At 41.1% G+C, this 24,465-nt stretch overlaps 3 protein-coding genes across 4 annotated transcripts; 1 reads left to right on the top strand and 2 right to left on the bottom strand.

The window, feature by feature from the left end:
- The first annotated feature begins 8,667 nt into the window (after window positions 1-8,667).
- On the top strand, window positions 8,668-10,131 carry LOC143543486 (uncharacterized). Of its 2 annotated transcripts, XM_077035798.1 has the most exons (6): window positions 8,668-8,685; window positions 9,021-9,124; window positions 9,207-9,293; window positions 9,364-9,531; window positions 9,609-9,720; window positions 9,783-10,131. In XM_077035798.1, exons 2-6 carry the CDS (start codon window positions 9,083-9,085, stop codon window positions 9,998-10,000), a joined length of 627 nt encoding a protein of 208 aa, XP_076891913.1. In that variant the 5' UTR covers window positions 8,668-8,685; window positions 9,021-9,082; the 3' UTR covers window positions 10,001-10,131. The 2 variants fall into 2 exon arrangements, with proteins under 2 accessions (XP_076891913.1, XP_076891912.1); XM_077035797.1 differs by lacking the exon at window positions 8,668-8,685 and having other exon boundaries at window positions 9,204-9,293.
- A 245-nt stretch (window positions 10,132-10,376) lies between these two features.
- LOC143543505 (chaperonin 60 subunit beta 4, chloroplastic-like) lies at window positions 10,377-15,260 on the bottom strand. The gene is made up of 12 exons (XM_077035816.1): window positions 15,114-15,260; window positions 14,901-15,026; window positions 12,880-13,017; window positions 12,684-12,779; window positions 12,369-12,608; window positions 11,960-12,194; window positions 11,721-11,890; window positions 11,565-11,642; window positions 11,408-11,479; window positions 11,220-11,324; window positions 11,044-11,136; window positions 10,377-10,972 (listed from the first exon to the last, which is right to left on the bottom strand). The coding sequence occupies exons 1-12, from the start codon at window positions 15,258-15,260 to the stop codon at window positions 10,706-10,708; spliced, it is 1,767 nt and encodes a 588-aa protein (XP_076891931.1). The 3' UTR covers window positions 10,377-10,705.
- A 1,591-nt stretch (window positions 15,261-16,851) lies between these two features.
- LOC143543485 (transcriptional activator TAF-1-like) lies at window positions 16,852-17,800 on the bottom strand. Its single transcript, XM_077035796.1, has one exon. It carries the CDS (start codon window positions 17,668-17,670, stop codon window positions 17,047-17,049), a length of 624 nt encoding a protein of 207 aa, XP_076891911.1. The 5' UTR covers window positions 17,671-17,800; the 3' UTR covers window positions 16,852-17,046.
- Window positions 17,801-24,465: the final 6,665 nt, after the last annotated feature.

The raw sequence follows: 24,465 nt of genomic DNA, 5'->3' as shown, positions 1-24,465 counted from the left end.
TTCTCACGCCGGAGGGTGGTCACAAGGAGGAACCCCCCCCCCTTCTCAGTGACGAGCTCACGGTGTCTGTTTTGCAGGTTATCAGAAGAACCATCTTCTAAGGGTCTAACCCCTCGTGGGAAACAGCTATCCAACCCCCAGGTTACCAGTAGTCTGCCCGGGGTCCGGTTAGTGTTTCTTCATTGGCGCCATCCGTGCATAAAGCTAGAACTTTATTTTTCTCCAGTTTTTTCAAACTTCTACAAAGATGGTTAGAGAAATTCCGGTAACCATAACCCCTGCTACTAGGGGGAATACCGGCAACACAGTTTTTACGAACACTACCCCGGCTACCGAAGCCGGGGCAAGTGAAGTAAATTTTACGAACACTACCCCACTTACCAAAGCTGGGGCAAGTGCAGTAAATGATCGCCTACTGGGATCCACTGATACCCAGGTTGAGAAACGAAGACTCCCCCGCCAAACTCTCGATGAAGTCAAGGCATGGGCGGAGGCACGACAAAAGGAATTCCAGGCTGAATTGGACGAACGCTTGCGTTCCGTACAACAGGCCGACGAATTCGAATACTGGGAGGATGACTCGGAGGAATCCGACTCCGACGCGAACCCTCGCCATAGGGCAAAAGGGAAGCGTAAGGAAACGGAATCCCAACCGAAAAGGCATTTTGGACAAGCCTTCAAACCAAAAAGCACAGGTGGAAGTCCACGAGACTTCTCTAAAACGTTCAGACCAAACGTTGCAAATGCAGGAACGTCCAAATTTGCAAGGGACATTGCTGAAGCAATCGCCCCAAAGAGTGCCAAACAAATGCCCAACATAGGCACATATGACGGTATATCTGATCCAGACGATCATTTGAACAGGTTCATAGCAGGGGCAACTGTCAGCAATTGGACGGAACCCACGTGGTGTTACATGTTCCAAATGACGCTGGTTGGGGCTGCTAGAGCATGGTTCGATCGTCTGCCGGTCAACCACATCTACGACTGGGCAGACTTCCAACAGAAGTTTAGCCAACACTTCAGCCAGCAACGGAAGTATACCGATGAGCAATGGACAATCCTCAAATGCATACGAGAGGAAGACGAATCTTTGCCAAACTTCATCACTCGCTTCAACTCAAAGAAGCTAAGTTTGGGCAATATCAGCGAAGATCTTGTTCGCGCTGCCTTCATCCAGGGCGCACATGACCCAGAGCTCATCCGCACCCTAACGGGTAAAGATGGCATGCCATCCACATGGGATGGCATCATGACAGCAGCAAAACGCTATGCGGAAACAGAGAAGCAACTGGGTAGAGATCTCCCACAGAGCACAAACCTCTACACCCAGAGGACGAGAGAAGACAACGTCCTCACCGCCCGACTAAATAAAAAACGAAAGCTAGGCATTTGGCAGTCAAGGGTAAACTTTGACACCTCATCCGGCTTGCAACATCGGTTGGGCGGAAGGGATAATGTACAGTCGCACCGGAACTCCAGATGGACGCCACTCACCAAAAGCGTCACTGAGATATTCGCCACTGAAGAGCTCCCATGGCCAAAGCCTCCAATAATCCGACATCGTCACGATGCTGATCGGAGCAAATACTGTGACTTTCACAAGACAAAGGGCCACAACACTGAAGAATGCATAGATGTAAAAGATATGGTCGAAGCATTTGTCAGAGATGGGACGCTCGCGCACCTCGTGGCGTAATAAAGGCTGAGCAGGCGAGTGCGTATAGAACCCCAGCTGGGGAAAACACGAATCAATTCCAGCTTCAAAATCGAGACTACATGCTGCGTAAAGAACGAGATCCCGAACCAGGTGCGTATCGGCTCGATGGCACTCCCATCCCAACAAGGGAGCTCATTTACACAGTTTGCATGTAAATCAATTCCAATTTGTAAAGAAAAGGCCAAGAGCCACTTCTAATGGAAATGATTCTCTTTAAGAATATCGAAGCTGATGATTTTACATTTATACTTTTCTGAACACTAATATGCCGGTTTTCACCGCATAATTACGTGAAGTCATTGCATGGGAAGGCGGTCCTACCCGCACGAACCCAATAACGTGACAAACCTTCACGCAGGTCAGTTGAAGGGGAAAAAGTTCAGCACACAAAAATGAAAGTGCCGGTCTATCCGCATGAATCATTAAGGAAACTGAATAATAACCTATCAACAACCGCGCGTCGAACGGTTAAAACTATCCAACACTGGTGACGGCATTCACATTACGTTAAGTCGTTGCGTGGGAAGGCGGTCTTACCCGCACGAACCCAATAACGTGACAAACCTTCACGCAGGTCAGTTGAAGGGGAAAAAGTTCAGCACCCAAAAATGAAAGTGCCGGTCTATCCGCATGAATCATTAAGGAAACTGAATAATAACCTATCAACAACCGCGCGTCGAACGGTTAAAACTATCCAACACTGGTGACGGCATTCACATTACGTGAAGTCGTTGCGTGGGAAGGCGGTCTTACCCGCACGAACCCAATAACGTGGCAAACCTTCACGCAGGTCAGTTGAAGGAGAAGAGTTCAATTATCCCATTAAATGAAAGTGCCGGTCTATCCGCATGAATCATGAAAGGAAAATGAACACTAACCTATCGACAACCGCGCGTCGAACGGTTCAAAACAAAATTCTTAAAAAGGATAAGGAAAACCTACACGCAGGTCAGATAAGGGTAAAGTTTTGCCATCCTACTAAGTGCAAGTGACGGTTCTACCCGCACAATCACGAAAGAGGAAGCAAAACTTCACACCTATTATCAACCACGTTCAAAGGTTAACTTATCCTCAAAAGGTAAGAAAAACCTACACGCAGGTCAGATAAAAGTTAAGTTTAGCCATCTTACCAAGTGCAAGTGACGGTTCTACCCGCACAATCACGAAGGAGGAAGCGAAACTTTAACCCACTATCAACCACGTTCAAAGGTTCTTATTCTAAACACTTGGAAAATTGCTAATTTAAACTAAGTATGCAAGTCATAAGTTTATAAAGCAAGGAACCCAAAGAAGGAAATAACAATCTTATACGCAAAAAGATTAATATTTCAAGAATATATTACAAGAATGGCCGGGTAACTACCCGCCTAAAAGAAAAAAAAAAACTATACAAGTCTATCTTAGCAATGGGAAGGGATCTTCAGGATCAAGCTTCAGGGCCGCTTCCACTTGGACCCGCTCCGTCAGAAGAACGGGGTGGTTCGAGGAACGCTTTGAGGACAGCTAACCCATCATCAGCAGCAGCTACTTCGTCCACCTTCTCCACCACTGGATGCGGGAAGGCGGCGTATTGGTTCAATGCTTGGTCATAAATGGCTTCGGTATCCACATTGAACAAAGGGAAGTTGGAAGGCGGGACGCCTTTCTCAACAAACCCTAGACCAAGCAAGAAGCCGGCCTTTTCCCCATCCTCATGAGAAGCGTTGAGGGCTGCGGTCATAGCATCATCGTAAGAGGTCTCTGAAAAGACCCGACGCACAACCTACAAAGAAAACACAAGTATTAGAACCTTTTCTTACAAAAGAAAAGCGGGAAGATAAATCTAAACATACCTGAGGCAACGCTTCTCGAAGAAGCCATTGGAGGGCAGCTTGAGCTTCGTTATGGGGGCGTTCGGCTTCGCTCTTGTTAAGGTTGGCAAGTAAAACTTCCTTTGCGGCAGCCTCTTCGACGCCCTTAAGCTTCCGCTGGGTCTGGTCAAGCACCCCCCTTTGGTCCAGGATTTCCTGGAGTTTCTTGGCATCTTCCATTGCCAAGGCATCATGAGCGCGTTGGAGAGCCTCTAATTTGGCCTTGAGCTCCTCATTCTCCACACGCAAAGGCTCAGCAACGGCTTCAGCCTTGGCAGCCCTCTCGGTTGCGTTTCGCGCAGTCTCCCTGGCCAGCCGAAGCTGTTCATTCACAGCTTGGGCAGCCTTGGAGCGGGCCTCGAGTCGCGCTTGAACTTCAACCTCGAGGGCCTTGAAGGCCTTCTCCTTGTCGGCGGCAGCTGCCGCAAGCTGTTGGTTCTCCTCCCGAAGAGCACGCGCCTCAGATATGTCCTTGGCGTGAGCTGCTTTCAACTTGTCGTTTTCACGACAAAGCAGCTCGACGCGCGGCTGCATCCGGGCCTGGAGAACCCGAAGCTCATTAGTTAGCCTACCCTCCTGGTAGCTAACCATGGCTTCCCCCAACGCACCCGGAGGAGCAGCGTGGCGAGCCCAGTCCACGCACTCCACAGGTGTGCGAAGGGTTGTTCCTCGGCGTATGTTCCATCGAGGAACATACACTTCATTGGAATCCGACACTGCAAAAGAAACAAAAGCAGTAAGGAAAAAATGATACAAAACATAAGGGAAAAAGAAAGGAACCCTACGCACCTGTAGGGTCAATGACAGGCCGATAGCCGCCAAACCCATCACCTGAACCTAAAGGAAATCCATCCAACAGGTCAGGCAGACGGGAAGGTGGCAAAGATCGGCGTGAAGCCCTGCGCGTACCTGATGGTCCGGCCATCGGTGCCGGTGGCGCGGGCATGGTGGCAGCCGCAGTGGTCGCCGTTGTGGTCGCCGCCGTGGTCGCTGCCTTATAAGCAGCAGCAGTAACCGCCGGCTCTGTGAAGGATGCTGTAAAAATCGCACTCACAGCCGGCGGTGACGTCATCACTGCCGGAACAGTTGGCTCAAAGGAATGAGCAACTGGACCAGCGGATGCAGGCGCAGGCGCCTGGGTCGACGCCTCAGGAAGGCTGACCGAGCCTACCGTCATTGGCGGGGGGATACTCCCCTGCGCTTCACCCCGGAATGCGTCAACACCCACGCCTGCACAAAGAAGAAAGTGTTAGATAAATTTATAGTGATAAATCTGCAAAGACATTATGATTGTACTTACGGGTTTTCTTGACCCTGAACGTACGGACGGGCGGGGAGGAACCCGATGGAGCCGGCCTCTTGGTACCGGTCACCGTCGTCTTCGTTGGATCTCCGGAGGTAACGGTCGTAGCCTCCGGAGCAGTGGTCTCCTCACCACCGGGCTTCCCCGCCACCTCTTCACTATATGACTCCGAGTCAGAGAGAACCACTGGATCAGCTGTGGAGGCCTTCTCCTTCCCCTTCACGCCGGCAGCAGCTTTCTTCTTCCGCACAAGGGGAGGACCATCTGCGGATTCCTCAGAAGAAGACAGGATGTAAGGATTTCCAGCAACGGGTACAGCATTGAGGGGTTCAGGATAGAATATCTCCTTACCTGGCCGCCGGTGGCTCAGGATCTCTTGGCCCGGCGGATAGACCTCCACAAACCTATCCGCCGTTTGCTCCAGGATGGGCAACTCATTGTCGTCCAGAGCACGAGTGCCCACCCGGACGGGACTGTCAGCTTCCCGCGGGAACAGGAGCGACTCCAAATTATTCCCCTCTGAAAGAAAAAGAAACAGTTAGAAAATTAACCAATATCAGCAAGAAAGACAAGACATACCATAAGGAATAGAGTTCAAACCGTATTCAAGAAGGATGGGAAACCGGGACGCATCCTTCCATACCCGGCTCATCCCCAGCAGCACCATCCCGGACTCCGCAAACCGGTAAACCGAAGATTGGACCCGGGATATCTTCGCGAACCATTCCGCCTCCTGGTAGCTGGAAGCGTGAAGGCTCGGAAGCGCTTGACCCTTCTTGAACTTCATAGCAATGGGGATGGCGCGGGCAGAGATGTAGAAGAACTCCTGCTTCCACGATCGGAGACTGCGCTCGGTCACGCAGATCTTCAAACCCTTGATACGGGTTGTCAGGGTGTACCACCCCTGGACGCACCTCCAAGTATAGAAGGTCATCAGGCGGTCCACGTAGGGCTCAATACCCAGAATCCGACACACCCACTCGAAGTGCCGGACCTTGGCAATCGCCATCGGATGCACCTCGGTCAGGTGCACCCCGTGCCTCTCCAGGACACGGTACACAAACTTTGTCAATGGGAACCTAAGGTTCCCATAAACAAAGAATGCAGCATATACCCCGATCTTGCCACTGGGGGCATCGTACACAGTCTGGTGGGATTCAGGAAACTCGGGCTCGAGAGACTCGAGCATGAACTTCCGGACGATGTACTGGTACTGATCGACAGGTAGAGCACACTGGCACTCGCCAGCAGTACTCCTATCATCGGCTACAGCTTCAGCATCATGAGAAGACATTTTTGCAGAAAGAAGAGTGATTTCGGGAAAATGCTTGCCTGAAAAAGGGGAGTATTTGCCGGAAATCACTAAGAAGAAGAAGAAGAGGTGAAAGTGTGGATTACAAAGAGGCCTCTCCCCCTTTATATACTAATCGCAATTAATGCGGTGAATTTAATGCGGAGGAGAGAGAAATCGAAGGTGCAATGAAACTATGACACGTGGCAAAAAGCAGGCTGGCAACAGCCGTTGACAGGACGTGTGCCAGTAATTTCGCGGCCACGCGCCCGAAAAATCGTGCCCACGCGCCAGGAAAAGCGTCTGGAATGACCATGTTCTGTCACGTCACCATAACTTCCTGCACGTCCTGACACAGTCAGAAGAAACCGTCGCACGACGTTTCAGAGGTTTGGACTGTTCTGGTCTTTTCACCAACTCTTCGAATTTCAAAATTCAAAATTCGAAAATATTAAAAAGTAAGCGGGAAAATACCCCTTACCCCTTGGCAAGCAAGTAACCGTAAGACGGATGCGGGTACAGTGTCAAGGCAAAACCCTTCACATACCTAGCACCCGCAGGGAATTGAAGCCAAGAAAACCTTGGTGAACAAGTAACCGTAAGACGGATGCGGGTACAGTGTTAAGGCAAAACCCTTCACATACCTAGCACCCGCAGGGAATTGAAGCCAAGTACCTCGGCAACCAAGTAACTATAAGACGGGTGCGGGTACAGTGTAAAGGCAAAACCCTTCACATACCTAGCACCCGCAGGGAATTGACGCCAGGAATACCTTGGAAGTAAAGTAACCGTAAGACGAGCGCAGGTACAGTTAAGGCAAAACCCTTCACATACCTAACGCTCCGCTGGGAATTGAAACCAAGAAGGATCTTCTGGACAATGCTTGCGGAAACGGAAATAACATCCCCGCATAGCGGGAACATCGAGAACTACGTTGTTTGAAGCTCCAGGATGGAATTGGTGGTCTTAACATAACTGATCACTATGTTCAAAACTACCAAAACCTCATGGAAAATACATACAACTGGGACTCAATGCTCCTGACTTGCGAGGAGGTTACAGACCTACCCGCATCATACCCAAAGACCAAGCAGGAAACTCGGGAATTTCTGCAAGTGACAAGGACTTCCGCGGAAAGAATCCCCATGGAAAACCTTACAAAACCCTTTTCAAAACCCTTTGCTCAAGTCCAAAAGTTCACCTCACTTTATTAAACACTCATGAGAAGAACATTGGACTGGGGGGACTTGAAGAGGTAGGTCCCAGCAGAGCCCAGTTGGACCCGCAAGACTCACCTTAAACAGGGACGTCTGCGCAGAGACCAACTGGATCCGCAGGACCAACCATGCTCAGAGACGTGACGTCCTTACGCGCAGTACGCAAGCTGGTCCCGCAGGAAATGCCTCCCAATGGTGAAGGACTCCGCCTGTCCCCGCAGCCTCGGATACAAGCCATTAGGGAAGGCCACCCGCGCAGCATGGCTACACGCACAAGGCACTTAGCTCTCGATCATTCAGTGTCACCTGAAGGAATGAGCCAAGCCGGGAGCAATCCCGCACAGAGGCGGGAGGGGGAATACTCCCGCCCAAATAAGCCAGTCCGTATACTGAAGGACCTTTTACTGTACCTGACGAGGTATGGGCGAAAGATCTGATCAGAGATACGACAGCTCACTGATACAGTATGGCGAGCAGCATGCTCCTGTACTGTATCACTATTAGCCGCTGCCTACTCACCAACTACTCATACCACGTGCGTAGCCGGCAGTTGGTGGAAAGGGAACAGTATACAGCAGGCCTGGTCACCATCAGCCGCTGCCTACCCACCAACTACCAGCAGGGCACGTGCGTAGGCTACTGTTGATGAACAGGAACACTGTTGCAGCCGGCCATACCTCCTTGGAAACCTACCTTCGGCTATAAATACCCCAAATGGTATGATCATCTGGACACAACATATCTTACTACATTATTATTGTATTATACCTGATATCTGCTCTAGCAATCTCTTAATATACTTTCATATTTAAAGAGCAATCTAGTCTGATTCTCACGCCGGAGGGTGGTCACAAGGAGGAACCCCCCCCCTTCTCAGTGACGAGCTCACGGTGTCTGTTTTGCAGGTTATCAGAAGAACCATCTTCGAAGGGTCTAACCCCTCGTGGGAAACAGCTATCCAACCCCCAGGTTACCAGTAGTCTGCCCGGGGTCCGGTTAGTGTTTCTTCAGTTTGGTTCGGTTTTTATGTATACTAAAACCAAGCCTGTTACTTTTTTATTTGGTTTGATTATATCGGTTTGTTTTGTCCGGGTTGATGCACACCCGTTGATACAGGTAGAATTGCACCAGGTACAACTTGTTTGTAAAATTTTGAAGTCGAATTTAATTATTAAAAATGAAGATCCACATGGGAAAATATTATATATGATAGCCTATTTATTTATGATTATTAAAATAGAATAGATGAATGTGATAACAGATTAATAATTGTTTTCTTCTCGTCTGAAGCCCTAATTGTATTCGTCACTGATTTTGGCTTCCTTCTCGACAGACATTCGGCCATTACTCTTCTTGGTATGAACCCTAATTTCAATTTTAATTTTGTTGGTATGAACCCTAATTTTCAATTTTAATTTTGTCCGTATGAACCCTAATTTTCAATTTTAATTTTGTCCGTATGAACCCTAATTTTCAATTTTAATTTTGTTGGTATGAACCCTAATTTCAATTCCCAGTAGTAGAAATTGTTAAAGTTAAAGCACTGATGATATGAAGGTGATTAAAGGGGGAATATTTATTATCCATCTATAATTTTATATAACTATTTGTAACTTTTTAATTTTAATTTTATAAAGAGGGTAGGTAATTAAACGACAGAAAGCGAAACCCTGAACGGGGCTATTTCGGCGGCAGGCAGCGATGGGGTCATCGGAATCAGCTCTCACAAATACAAATCCACAGGTAACTAACTAACTCACGCACTCACTCTTACCAAAGTCATTTTATTAACACTAATTATTTTAGTTTATTTTGGTTCAAGAAGAAGATTAGCGACGATGGAATCACCACCGTCTCCGAGCGATCAAAACACGTGGATCCTCTTCTGGAGAAGCTTAAATCCCTTCAAATTGTGAGTTTTTTTTCATTCATCAGATCATATCCTTAAAAGGCTCTACAATGCGAATTAATTTTTCAATCAGGTATCTCCTATATTACCATCTGCGTCGTCAACAGATAGCAGTTTGACTGATCTTTTGGTCAGAAAATCATCTAATACAGGCATTGTAGATCCAAAGGTCCTACTAGAACTCTTTTCAGTGTACCAAGAATTGCAAGAAACACAAGCTCAAAACATCAACAAAAGACAGGTTTGTCTGTCTTTAACGTAATAAAATCATGTTGGATAAAGTTTAACCATCTGTTGGTCAATGGTTTTAATTTGCAGGAAGAAATAGAAAACAAGATAGAAGTTGCAGATGCTTTGGCACTAAAACTTCTTAAACGATATAATTACTCGGTTTCTGCAATGAAGGCAACATCCACTCACTTATCGGGAGGTATCCTATGTGGCTATTTAACATATTTGTAAAATGATTATTTTTGCTAATGCTGCAATCAGTTCATGAGTTACAGGTGGAACTTGGGGAATTGAAAGGAAGGTTAACTGAAGTGATTAGTAACTGTGATGCTTTATGCAAAAGAATTGCTGCTGATGGTCCTGAACCTCTTTGCTCATCGGTCAAGCCGTTTGCAGCACCAGATGCTGATTTAAGAGCAGCCATGAGTCGTCCATCTGTTTTAAGTGGTGCACCGTTACAACTAAAGCCTGAACCTTAGCTCTGCTTTTTTTATTTTCTAGTTTATGATTAAGTTTTATAAACTCTTTTTTTTCCATTTAAGTTACTTTGTTTTGAATTGATTCAATGACTGAAAATATTAAAACTTTAGTAGTTAAATATAAGGTATTTGATGATAAATTTTTTATTGATAGTTCAAGTCTAGTCTGTGACAGATTTACGATATGATATTATGATGATATGATCATTGAAGTTAATAAAGTTTGAGTTGGTTTTATGATTGAGTAAAGGTTTAAACCACATTAGTGAAAATAGCAATGAAACTTGGTTGCTAATTCTCTCTATTATTAGCTATAGTTTTTTTTTACCTTTTTATACATCTTTTGATGTAGCACGTGTATATAATAATATAAATTCTAAAAAGTTGCCTAGAGATCTCAAATTAACTCTTTAATATTATAAAACTTCATATTTGGCTGTAAATTCCTTCAAATCATGTCATGTTTACTATATACCAAATGTTACACATTAGACAACAAATCTTACACCTTGGAAACTTTGTTCACTACTTGGATTCCCAACAAAACTGGATCACGTCAAAGTATCGAAACAATAAATAGGCGCCTCGTCGATGCATTCTTTAAATCCTCTTGTAAGATTCGTGTTCTCGATTGAAAGAATTCTCAGTTCATAGTTCACAGTCGCGAACAATTTCATAAAACAGTCGAATTAATCGACAAAGATCTCAAAAACCCATCAGGCCCGTTCCTATATTACCCGATGTTGGCATTGGCATTGGCATGGGCTTTGGTGGTCGCATTCCTTCAACCACCAGTCCATCAATGTCAATCACAACAGCATCCGAGGTTATAAACGTCTTTGCAACCGATGCAGCATGTTCTATACAACATCGTACCACTTTTGTTGGGTCTATAATACCAACAGACATCAAATCTTCATACTGGTTTCTTGCAGCATTATACCCATATCTAATATCATCATTCGATAAAACCTAAAACCAAATAAAAAAACTTGTAAATATTTAAAAAATAGTTATAACATAGGGATGGTAATATGGCATACCTTCTCTATAACAACACTACCGTTGACACCAGCGTTTTTGGCTATCTGCCTTGCAGGATATTCCAATGCTCTTTTGAATATTTCGGCTCCTATCTTAATATTTATATAAAAAAAGTTTATTAAATAACATTAACAAAATGTTAAAATGTAAAGATGTTTGTGAGATTAGAGATTACCTTCTGTTCCTCATTATCCATAAGTTTTTTAATTTCGTTTATCTTTAAAGATAGCCTTAAAAGACAACAACCGCCACCAACTACCACACCTTCCTCGATAGCAGCCTTGATAAAAATGTGAAAGGTTTGAGATCATCAGCAACAGAAAGTCAACAAGTTGACCATGATTAAGTTAATAGTCAACCTACCTTGGTAGCATTAACTGCATCTTCCATCCTTAATTGTTTATCCTTCAATTCAACTTGTGTTTGAGCTCCAACCTAATCACAATTTTATTAAATTTTAACTGTCAAATTGCAAAAAATGCAGAAATATTACTAAATTTCAAGTGTACCGAGCTTATACTTTAATAATGGCAATTCCTCCTGATAACCGAGCAATGCGTTCGTTAAGAATTTTCTTTTGGAAATTTTCTTCAGTATTCTGCAAAATAGAATGACTTTTGACTTTTAAAGTCAACTTATAACTTTTGCAAAATATTTGCATAAATTAAACGAGAACCTCAACAAGCCTTTGAATTTGATTGACACGTTTCTTGACAGCGGCTTGAGTGGTACCATCAGTAACTATTAATGTCGAGTCTTTAGTAATTACAACCTTAGTAGCGGTTCCAAACATATCCTCTTTGACCCGGTCGAGGGTCAAACCCGCATCATCCCTGATCACCGTCCCTACAAAAAGTCAAAAACTATATCAGATACCATCCATCATTAGCCAGCATTAGTCAACATTTGACTTACCTCCGGTCAAAATAGCGATATCGTCTAAATAATGGCTCTTGCGGTCACCAAAGGCGGGTGCTTTAACGGCTGCTGCCTTTATTATCCCTTTAAGTTTATTTCTAATTATTGGAGCCAAAGCTTCCTTCTCGATACCCTCTGCAATTATCACAATCGGATAATTTCCTTTGACCACAATGTCCAATATTTTATATATCTCCTTCGGGTTTGTAATTATTTTGTCAACCAAAAGTAGCTGCAAGTCAAAGTATACTTTTTGAGGTCAAAAACATCATTTTTTCCAAACCTTCTAACAAATGCAATCCGTACTTTTCGAAGCCAACATTAGTCCATGTCTCATGACCATGTGACCTCAAGTCAAATTCAAAAGTTATAAGTATACTACTCTTTCAGAATCAAGAAACCTTACCTTGCAATCTTGAAATTCTGCTTTCATGGTTCTTCGATCGGTAAAGTATTTAGACAAATAACCGCGATCAAATTGCATCCCCTCTACAATCTGTAAATTATTCTCAGCAGAATTTCCTTTCTCAATTGTGATAACACCGTGTCTTCCTACTCTTTGAAACGCTTCAGAAATCATGTTCCCGACTTCAAGATCATTACCTGCACTGATTGCAGCAACATCTGAAAGCTCATGATCCTCAACCTATAAAATACAATTAAAGTTAAAATTCTTGTTTTTAAAACTTAATAACATTTATATTTGGTTATTAGTTATTACCTCTCTAGACATTAACTTGAGTTCTAAAACTAGAGCGTCGGCAGTTCTCTGAATCCCTCGCGATACCTGTATAGGATTAACGCCTGCTGCAATAACCTTAATAATATCAAAAGTTTAGTACAAGTTTCATTGTCTCTAACTTTTGTTAAGTTAATACATTATCATTATTACTGTTATTATTATTATCTTTTTTTACCTTCACGCCTTCTGCAATGAGGCCATGTGCAAGCATGATAGACGTGGATGAACCATCACCCGCTAGATCGTTCGTTTTGGCACCCGCTTGTCTCACTAATTTCACACCAACATTCTCAAGAGGGTCCTCGAGTTGAATCTGAATAAAACATTAATCTAAGACATAATATGTTAAAAGATTAACTTACTGCTTCTATTCAATGCAACTTAAATCATAAAAATTATAAAAACAAAAAACATATTACAAAACCTACTAAGGCATTTCAACAAACAATTGGTGGGAAACTCACAGAAACATTTACAAAACCGAACATTATGAACAAATTAACCACTAACTTATAGATGCATTTAGGGCTGTAAATGAACCAAACGTTCGGCGAACTGTTCGTGAACTGTCCAGCAGAAAGTCCATTTATGTTGATTCCTATAGTAAATAAACTAACATGAACAAGCAATTTCGTCCGACTAACTAAATGAAAGAACATGAACATAGACCATGCTCGTTCAATAGTGTTCGTGAACATTCGATAACGTGTTTTTATACGTTTGTTTGTTCACTAAAGGTATTTAACACTTTTTAATGACTTATAAGCAAAATTATCAACTACAAAACAAAAAAATATATGCGTAATACATAATAAATTAATGTAAAATTAACATATGAATATGAATGTTAAAACACCATTTTTAACCAGCACAAATTTGGCAGCCAGACCGAACCGTTGACATTGACCATTCTCAGTTAGCCAAATCAAATAAAACACTGTTCGTGGTCATTTGTGTTCGCGAACTGTTCCCGAACAAGTTCATTCCTTTAACGAACGAACGCGAACAAGAAATTCCGTTGGGTTAGTGAAGAAACACTAACCGGACCCCGGGCAGATTACTGGTAACCTGGGGGTTAGGTAGAGGTGTCCCACGAGGGGTGAGACCCTGAGAAGATGGTTCTTCTGATAACCTGCAAAACAGACACCGTGAGCTTGTCACTGAGAAGGGGGGGTTCCTCCTTGTGACCACCCTCCGGCGTGAGAATCAGACTAGATTGCTCTTTAAATATAAATGTATATTAAGAGATTGCTAGAGCAGATATCAGGTATATATGATGATATAAGATAAGATATGATGGTCATACCATTTGTGGTATTTATAGCCGAAGGTAGGTTTCCAAGGAGGTGTGGCCGGCTGCAACAGTATTCCTGTTCCACCAATAGTAGCCTACGCACGTGCCCTGCTGGTAGTTGGTGGGTGGGCAGCGGCTGATAGTGACCAGGCCTGCTGTATACTATTCCTTTTCCACCAACTGCCGGCTACGCACGTGGTATGACAAGAGTTGGTGAGAAGGCAGCGGCTAATAGTGACACAGTACAGGAGCATGCTGCTCGCCATACTGTGTCAGTAAGCTGTCGTATCTTTAGTCAGATCTTTTTCCCATACCTCGTCAGGTACAGTACAGAAGATCTTCCCGTATCGTACGGACTGGCTTATTTGGGCGGGAGTATTCCCCCTCCCGCCCTTGTGCGGGATTGTTCCCGGCTTTGCTCATTCCCTCAGGTGACACTGAGCGACTGAGAGCTAAGTGCCTTGTGCGTGTAGCCTTGCTGCGCGGGTGGCCTTCCCTGATGGCTTGTATCCGAAGCTGCGGGAACAGGCGGAGTCCTTCACCATCGGGAGGCATTTCCTGCGGGACCAGCTTGCGTACTGCGCGTAAGGACGTCACGTCTCTGAGCATGGTTGGTCCTGCGGATCCAGTTGGTTTCTGCGCAGACGTCCCTGTTCAAGGTGAGTCTTGCGGGTCCAACTGGGCTCTGCTGGGACCTACCTCTTCATTTGTGTTCGTGGTCATTTGTGTTCGCGAACTGTTCCCGAACAAGTTCATTCCTTTAACGAACGAACGCGAACAAGAAATTCCGTTGGGTTAGCTGTTTCCGAACCGTTAACAGCCCAATGCATTGTTCATTAAAATCTAGAAAAGTTTGACAAAACTAACAGAGAAGCATTTGAACAAACACTTGGTGGGCAAACCTCTTTAAGCACAGTTTCACCATCATTAACAATCTTGGGTGGACCATACTTGTTTTGCAGCACCACATTTCTACCCTTGGGACCTAACGTGACTCCAATTAGCTCAGCCACTTTGCTCACCCCTGCCTAATTAAACCCAAATTGTAAAACCCATTTCAATAAGAATGACATTTGAATGATAATAATACTAATGATAGTGAGAATGTGACTGACCAGAAGCTTGGTGGTGGTTGAACCGTCGTGATTGAAGTGGATATGTTTAGCCATGGATGTAATTGTAATTGGGTTATGATATCTTTTACAGGTGGTGTTATGGTTTCTGAAAGATATTGGAGGATTAAAAGATAGAGAAGAAACCATGTTTGAATGTGAATAATTAAAGATAACGTAAAAGCATAATAATAATATATCTGGTGGAAGTTGCTCTTGGCGCCATTAGGAAAACTGGGCTTTATAGTGGGCCTTTGGTTTTTAAGGTTTTTGTTGAGATGTAGCCCAATCCGTGAACCGGGTAGCAACTAGCAACCGGCTCTTAGAGATGTTAAAAAATCCCGAACCCGGAACCCGGGTTTTTAATACCCGACCCTACCGGTAGGATACGGATAGTTTATGCATTTCAGTACCCGGAAACGAACCTGATTTGTACCTAGTAATACCCGAAAACAGAACAGGTTCCGATGGAACCGGGTTTTTCATATAACCGAAACCGGGTTTTCAAACGAAAAATATCTAAAAAGTACCAGAAGAATACCCCAAAAAGTGCAGCCCATTAAAAATCCAGATCTATACCATAAAATAGGGTTTTTTTTCAACACCCAGAAATATGGTATTCAAATATCTGGTTTAGAATACCTGATTCTATAATCAACCCGAATCCAGTGCATTGGGTATGGTTTTTAGAACAATATCAAACCCGAACCCGGTTCCATACCCGAAACTGGGTATTAGAAAAACTCGATTTGTGCACCTCTATCGACTCAGGTTGGTCAACAAAGTCAAGAAGCAAGCCAGGTTCGGGTTCATGATTGGGTTTTGATAGGTTTTCCTGGGCCGGGTCAGATCCAAGTTTTGACCGGGTAGAGGTGGAACTGGTTCCGGTGGATCTGGTTCGATTGAGGGTCTGGATATGATTTCTCTGAGAAACTGAAACATAGTCTGTACTCATAAGTTTGGTATACCATGCCCAACATCAAGTAGGTTTCGAAACAAGGTTTTATGCCAACCTTTACGCATGCTAGATTGCGATTTGTTTATGAGGTAGAACTATGAAGACATAATCAGGGGCAGATCTTTGTGTGGACTAGGCCTCGGCCCACTCAGCTTTTCCACTCAGTAGTGTAATTTAAAAAAAGAATAAAAAAATAATAATTTATATGTATTAAGTCTGGTCCATCCAAACTATTGTTCAAAATTCTCTGATCACCCATATTATGTGTTCAAGATCCATCATAAGACATAGTGATGTCAAGAGAGTAAATAACTAAAACCGAATTTATATACGTATACATAGTCCCTAAAACATAATGAGATGAAGAAGTCCTAATCAATACATTTTAGCTAGTTGTGAAGTGTGAACTTGTGATTAGTATATTCTATCTTTTTTTTTGTGTGTCGATGGATGGGACTAATATATTTAATCTAATAATTTAATTGAGGTTAAGATAAATAAGAATTTCAAGTGTCATTTGCGTATTGGAAGGGTGAGTAAAACATAATGCATATTCTTAAAACTAAAAACCTTTTTTTTTTGTTTCTTTACTTAAATTTAACCATTGAAAAATCCCAGGACATCTTTTTAATGCTTTTTATGTGATTACTTTCTTATATATTGTTTATTTGATATCATATTTACTTTCATAAACTCATTGGTTTGATATTAACAAATGATTAACAGGAATCACAACACATGTAAATCACCAATATATTAATATGAACCATATTGATCCAATTAAGGTTAAGATAAACAAGAAACTATATAAGTTTCAAACGTGTCATTTGTACACTGGCTAGTAAGTTACAAGATATGCATTGAGGTTCCAAACACACCACCTAACAAAATTAAAACATCGTGCATATTCTTTATCAAAAAAAATAGTATTTCTTCAATAATAATCATAAAAGCACAAGCATGAAGCAACACGACTTGTTAAAGCAAAGTGGTGGAATCAAAAGTCGTCGACGCAACGTTAGATCTACAGGATGACTGAACCCTGAAACGAGCACAACCATGACCATAACCATAACCATAACCATAACCATAACCATAACCATCATCGTCGTCATGAAGATCACCTAAAGTGGTATATGTGTTATCAAGTTGAGCTTCACTAACCAACTTCTTGAGCTCTAAACATTCTTTCTTCAACTTATCATTCTCTTCAACAACTTTTTCATGTGACTCCAAGAACCGGTTTAGTTTAACCACGAGCCCATGGTTCTCGCTCCTGAGCCGGTCCACTAGGGTGCATAGCTCTTCTAGCTGCCTTTGTTTCCTCACCCTTGACCTCCTAGCCGACTCACGGTTAGATATCATCCTCCTATGCTTTCTCTCGTTGATGATCATGTGATCCTCGTCGGTTTCATTTGAAGAGCTTGAGTTGTTACATGGAGAGAAATTAAAAACGGGTGTTTGAGGATGACGATGGTCATACATAATGCTTGAATTAAGTTCGATAATCGAAGAGATGTTGGATTCGAAAGACGTGAAGTTTGGAAGGAAGTTAGAGGCAAAATCTTCATATTTTGGAACTAGGTTGTAATATGCTTCCATAATTATGTTTGAATCTCAAAATAGTTTCTTGAAGAGGTAATAAGTTTGAGGTGTAGAGAACTAACAACGTATGGAGGGTTTTATAGGACTAGGAGCAAAAGTGAATTGTAGTACGGTCTTATGAAAGTCAATGTCTATTTCATTTCATACATCTAAAAATGATAATTAAAAAACATTTGTTTTCATTATTTTGTCATTTGGTAGAAGAAACAAGTCAACACCAAACAAGTTTAATTAGCGGATTGTGTTTGGGTTAATCAGGCATCATGTGGTGGCGTTGATAGCCGAAAGACGAGGGTACATGCACCAATCAGCCGGTATCCCGATGATTGAGTGCTATGTGCTTTATGTCCAAGGCTTGATGCAAAACTACTATCGAGCCGGGGGTCTCACCGGAAGCAGCCTCTCTATCCCTATGGGTAGAGGTAAGGCTGTCTACATCTTACCCTCCTCAGACCCTACCATAGCTTTGCTATTGGTGGGATATACTGAGCACGATGATGATGATGTTTGGGTTAATCTGTCTATTTAATTAAATGAATTGTGTTTGGAATGACATGTTTAGCTCATTTCCATGCTATAATAATTTAGCTCGGCTAAAGATGATAAATTACATACAGAGTACTATTAAACGTTTGAAATGTCTAAATATATAAATAGCAGGATTAGATTAATATTTAAAGATAGTTTCATACTTGGTACTACTGGTAGCATACATTTATTAATAATGGCATTAAAATATATATAGTAAAGTAAAGGTCATTTTTCACGTACTAAAAAATCATGGGTACAAAATTTGTGATGTCCAACCCGATTATCTGAAACCGTATATATGGTTATGGTTATGTTATATACAATTTCAGATAATTAGGTTGGGCATCACAAATCTTGTACCCATGATTTTTTTTTTCTGAATCCCATACCCAAATACTCGTCTCGGATGTTTCGAGTATTCTCATCGAGCTCAGGTTATTATGTCATTCGTATGTGTAGTCAAACAAGATATAGCATGTTTTTTTATATGTAACGTATAATATGTTTTTTTATACCAACTTCGATTTTTTTAAACTTAGAAAACATCAAGCTAAAAATGTTGCACTTAAAAACAACGCGAGAGAGAAAACAACATTCAGTTTTGAGTTTAAAGTAGTTTAGTTATTCTTTCTAGGAAAATTGGTTTTAAATAATCTCAACTATGCCATATTGGTAAATATCAGTCCCAATTTTACACTTGTCTACTGACAGTCCCAACTATATGTGTATTTGTTTTTAACGGGTCGCGACTAACGGATGTTAACTCCGTTAGTCTTTGTCTGATGTGGTCATCCCAGCTGTCAAAAATCATCTTACGTGGAACGATACGTGGCGGCTGACTGTGTATTATTATTATTATTATTATTATTATTATTATTATTATTATTATTATTATTATTATTATTACACTCCCCCATCTCCCTATTTTTTCTTAGTCCGATACCACCACCATCACCCATCATTTTCCCGGCGAGCCACCACCATCATCCCTCATTTTCCCGGCGAGCCACCACCACCACCCCTCATTTCCCCGACAAGCCACCAACACCTTCTCCAACAAGCCACCGCCCTAATCTCTATCCGGTTTGTAGGTGTTCCGGCCCCTCCCTCCCACCTACCTAATATCCCTACCCGTATCCACGCTTTTCCGGCGAATAAACGAATCACCACCAATTCGAACACCATTTGAGGTAATAAATATATCATTTAACTCGTTTTTATCAACCGAATAAAAGCCCTAAGATTTTAATTGCAAACTATAATCAACTAACATGAATTTTGGGTTCTAATTGTTGACTGTTTCTAGGGTTCTAATGAAAATCTCCACCATCGGAAACCTAGATCTAAAATGGAAATGAAGCTTCATCGTGAGGACATGTTGATGACATATTAACGACAATAGTGGTTGTAGCCAATGGTGGTGACCGGATTCTATGAAGAAAGTTGGTTAATGGCAGATGAGATAGAGAGGGAGAGAGGGAGGGGGGTAATAAAAATATAAAATGAAGAGATTGTGCCAACTAAGCTGCCACGCAATCAAGTTTTTGACAACTAAACGTGCCACGTAAGCGTAGACTAACGGAGTTAGTCATCCGTTAGTCGCGACCCGTTAAAAACAAATACACCAATAGTTGAGACTGTCAGCAAGCAAGTGTAAAGTTGGTACTGATATTACCAATAGGACATAATTGGGATTATTTAAAACCAATTTTCCTTCTTTCTACATGAATATTATATTGAACATTACCTTTCATGCATTGTTATGATTTTCTCAAAATTTCATTGTAACTCTTCGTTTTAAGAACGGCAACAATTTATCACTATTTATGTGATATGGCCCCATCCAAACCAAAAATCCGGACATTAAGTTAATAGACATACAAGGTATCAAAGAAAACTGACATCAAGATAAAAAAAAAAGTCATAGGTCTGTCACTACATGTGTTAATAGTTTTTACAAAACATCAATAAATTATTTTTCTATTTAACTTAAATCTCTAATGCGGTTAAATTATCCTAGCAACACGTCATTCTTCACAATTAATCAACAAAAATATCAACATAGCGGATAACATCAATTCAATGGTGAAGATATAATATTTTTCTATACATCTCTCTTTGACATCATTTTAAATGCTCCTACTTTCTTCGATTAAACATAACTTATTTTATTAATGAGTGTTGATCTTTTAGTTTCAAATGGGAAAGCTATTCCATACCTTTGACACATGTTTATAGTTAATTATTAATTACAATTCTTTTGTAGAGTAATTAGTTGGAGAAAACTTAACGTATTCAATAACCTAGGAAATAAGATATAATCATATAAGGTCCACAAAGTTCTGAAAGTAAGAGTGTAAATAATTACAAGGTTGATTACTAGAGCGATTATGATTTATGCATAATATTGTGAATTAATAATCTAAATGATTTTAACATAAGAAAATATATGTTCCCGGATTCAGTCGGATTCACAAGAAAGCCCAAGTGCTATAAAAGGAAAACGTCAGAGAAGAAACACAACGCACATATGGACGGATACGTCCAAGAAGCTACGCAGAGGGGGAGGGGGGAATCGGGACTACCATTAGTGTACAAGAGCTGTGTAAAAAAAGCACCAACATGGTAGCACCACCGGTAAAACAGGTACGCACGTGACCACGTTTAAGGAGACCATAATAATGAGCAGTGGATGTCGCGCAAAACGTCATTCACGATCTCCACTATGGCAGCTGAAGAAGGGACATACCATATATTCCTTCGACTCTTGGCCCAACAAGTTTTCCATAAGACTCTACATGTCTAACTATAAATAGGAAACTCCACCAAACGGTAAAGCATTATGCTCTCACTCTCTCTAGCCATATATTATCTTTTTGTGCTTTACACACTTGTATGCATGGAGAGATCACCATGAAGGCTATGATGAGACATTTCTGAGTAGGAAACGTCTCTCCCTTCTAACCATCACCACACGAATTGTGACAATCGTCAATTTCAGGTTAACTCCGTTAACTCAACTCCGTCAATTCAAACTTAAGATCACTAAATCTATAACGCACACTTCATTACATTTAAACTAGGGTTTAAATGACGCTTAACACTTACTACATGTGTAGTCTTTCGGGATTTGCACCGAAACGCAAACGAGTTGACGCAAACGATTGATGAATAAACGAAAAACGTCAAAACAGTAATTATGTGATAATTATGTGTTAAACTTATGTGTTATGTGATAACATGGTTATAGACGTTAACTCAAGATGTAAACAAGTTAGTTAGGCTAGAAAAGTAACACTTGATAGTGGAGGGACTTGAGTGTAACTTATTATTATTATAAATATATACTAATAACCTTAACCCTAACCCCGATCGGAAACCCCCTACCCCCTCCCTCACGGCTGCCGTCCATTATACACACACATACAACATCAAATCAAGTGGTTGATTGAAGAACTAGGTGCTAGGAAGGTATATTTGATTATTCTATACATTCTTGTTGATTGATTTTGATGTTTAATGGGTTAATTGAAAACCCTAGATGAGCCGATTTCATGTATGTATGAAGTTAACATGATTGTTGTTGATTGATGATGATTTGATAGCTAGATTGAATCTTGTTGCATGTTGATTGTTGTGTCTTTGATTTGAGTTCAAACACAAACCCTAATCAAGTATGTAATATGTAATTGATGTGCATGGATAGTGTTTATGGAGTCTAGAGGGTCATATGAATGCATGATAGTTCATAGGTTGTTAATATATTGAGTTTGGATGCAAACAGTTTCTGGACAGAATGTGTATATGATGTTTAAGTGACTGTAACGAAGTGTAAACGTGAAAATTGGTTGAGATTATTGGTACTGCAGTAAACTAGGTTGAGTCTAGTTTCTATAAAGTATAAATTTGTAATTTTTGGACAAGTAGAAGTTAACTTTTATGATTTTACAAAAACGTTGTGCAAAGCTGAGCTGTTAGACCTGCTGTTAGGTTATGTTGTAAATGTTATATCTCATGAACTACGAGACCAATTGGGTTGGTTCCACTTCTGGAAGTTGACTCATTGTGTTAGGAACCAAACCCAAGTGGTCTTGCATTTATTGGATTTTTCGTTTAATGGGAATTGCAAATAACATTCTGTTGCGCATAAATTTAACTGTTATGAGTTTGCTGTAATGATTTGATGATTGTGAGAAAACTATGAGGAATAAAAATGTAATAAAATATGTTCTGGAAACCTAAGACGTATGTGCTTCTGTGATGATTTTTGGTAAATTAATTGAGATGCTATGATCGGTGAAGTAGTACAATCTTTCTAGTAGGATTTCTGTCTCGGTGAAACTAGTTGCTGAGTTTTGTGAAAATGCATGAAATATGATACTTGCTAATTTATTATCGTGTTTTGACCAAATTGCCCTTGAGGGGAATGATTGCAAGATAATTGTCATGTTTTGACTAAAATGCCCTTGCGGGGAATAACTGCTAATTGATTGTCATAATTTGACCAAAATGCCCTTATGGGGAATAATGGCTAGTTGATTGTTAATTGTTGACCAAAATGCCCTTACGGGGAAGAATTGCTAGTAATGTACGTTATGAATACATGACACGTATATGGTTGCTTACACATGTGATGTGTCACAAAAACACTTGTTAAAGTCACACACGATTCACGAACGAAACACGAAACATGTTATGTGCATAGGTATTATGTGCCGGGTCTAGAGACTCGATAATATTCCGACACTTAGAAAAATCTCTTTGTTGTTTTAGAACGTTAGAGAGAGTTTTTCGGTGACGCGCATCTTGGTGATTTATTTTGGGAAATTCTTCGCAAACAGTGAGTTTCACTTTCCCCTCTTTAAACTGTTTTCAAACGCTTTTCACTTGGGGGAGATAACATACTCCACAACGCATTTAAGATTTTGTTATAAATTATATATCACTTGTAAAGGCTAAGTGGCAAACGAAATATTTGAAGTCCTACACATCGAACCGGTTAATATTTAGAATAGCGAGTCACTGTTGAGTAGTACTACTGGGTTTGACAAACCCCACCCAACGCTAAACTCGACTGTAAGTCGAGCGGGTGTAATTTTGGCTAACACGTACCATGGTCTGGAGGACCTGGTGACAAGGCACTTATTAAACGAGTCAGCTTCGGTGTCGAACACTTAGTAATACTTGTTGTATAGACTAGCTACCTATCGATGTATAATTTGACATAACACTATCTGGTAACGCAAAACGCTTAACGCAAAACGCCGTAACGTGGTTACGCAAAACGCTTAACGCAAAACGCCGTAACGTGGTTACGCAAAACGCTTAACGTAAAACGCTGAACGCAAACGCTAAACGATTTATTTTATATAACTTGTGAACTCACCAACCTTGTGTTGACACTTTTAGTATGTTATTCTCAGGTAGCCGAGGCGGGCGCGCGGTTTAGGAACATGCATTGATTGAAAATGCTTTTATTATGCAAACTTATTTTTAACGGTTATCATTGGTTTTAAGTCGTCCTGCGTGACGCAACTTTTGATTAAAGGTTTTTACGCTTCCGCATTTATTTACTCGTAAACGTTTTCATGGTTTTGAAACTTTGTTTTATGGTTTGATTATAACTGATGATTCCGATCCTGTTAGTTCACACCCTCTGACGGTAAAACTCCGTTAGTGGATTTTGAGGGTGTGACACGAATGTTTTCCTTGCATCTTTGTATTTGCAAATCTTAGTACATCGCTTCCTCGATTTTAGGATTTTCAGCTAACCACACACTGTGGAAACACCCATTTAACCCCCGGTTAAATTTGTATTTCTTCGATATATACTAGGTTAGTGCTCCGTGCAACACACATGTGAAAAATATGAAACTTCAAATATATATGAACATTATAACATTATAAAATTTTAAGATATTACGTAATGAATACTAATGAATTGGTACTTGTATGGTTTAAAAATAAAATTACAGCTCTAACATCGTTGTTTTTATTAAAATAAACAAAAAACAATATATATAGACAAACTAAGTAAAATCATTTAAAGCATTAATAAGACATAACATATTTTTTAAAATACATATATTAATAAGAATAATTTGTATTTGTATTTCAAAAGAAATTAAAATGAAAGGTTATGAATCTATACATATTAATAAAGAGAGAATGTTAGCATCAATTCATTATGGTTGAGTTGGTAAGCCACAAACATTTTAAAAGCAATGTAGTGAATTCGATTCATATTAACAACATATTTAT

The sequence above is a fragment of the Bidens hawaiensis genome, unplaced genomic scaffold, assembly GCF_021521415.1.
Source record: "Bidens hawaiensis isolate Kalapana, Puna unplaced genomic scaffold, B.hawaiensis_p1.1 tig00013123_1, whole genome shotgun sequence".
Taxonomy (NCBI): Eukaryota; Viridiplantae; Streptophyta; class Magnoliopsida; order Asterales; family Asteraceae; genus Bidens; species Bidens hawaiensis.
Note: the sequence above shows the minus strand (reverse complement) of the source record. Positions and strands in the feature narration are given on the sequence as shown.

What these genes read in the sequence shown, in the direction of transcription:
- LOC143543486 (XM_077035797.1), top strand. Translation starts at nt 9,083, where the DNA reads ATGGGGTCATCGGAATCAGCTCTCACAAATACAAATCCACAG. An exon ending in TCACAAATACAAATCCACAG is followed by an intron (nt 9,125 to 9,203) that starts GTAACTAACTAA and finishes TTTTGGTTCAAG; the next exon opens with AAGAAGATTAGCGACGATGG. An exon ending in ATCCACTCACTTATCGGGAG is followed by an intron (nt 9,721 to 9,782) that starts GTATCCTATGTG and finishes TGCTGCAATCAG; the next exon opens with TTCATGAGTTACAGGTGGAA.
- LOC143543505 (XM_077035816.1), bottom strand. Translation starts at nt 15,260, where the DNA reads ATGGTTTCTTCTCTATCTTTTAATCCTCCAATATCTTTCAGAAACCAT. An exon ending in TCATTGCAGAAGGCGTGAAG is followed by an intron (nt 12,780 to 12,879) that starts GTAAAAAAAGAT and finishes GATATTATTAAG; the next exon opens with GTTATTGCAGCAGGCGTTAA. An exon ending in GAGGAATTGCCATTATTAAA is followed by an intron (nt 11,480 to 11,564) that starts GTATAAGCTCGG and finishes AATTGTGATTAG; the next exon opens with GTTGGAGCTCAAACACAAGT.
- LOC143543485 (XM_077035796.1), bottom strand. Translation starts at nt 17,670, where the DNA reads ATGGAAGCATATTACAACCTAGTTCCAAAATATGAAGATTTTGCCTCT.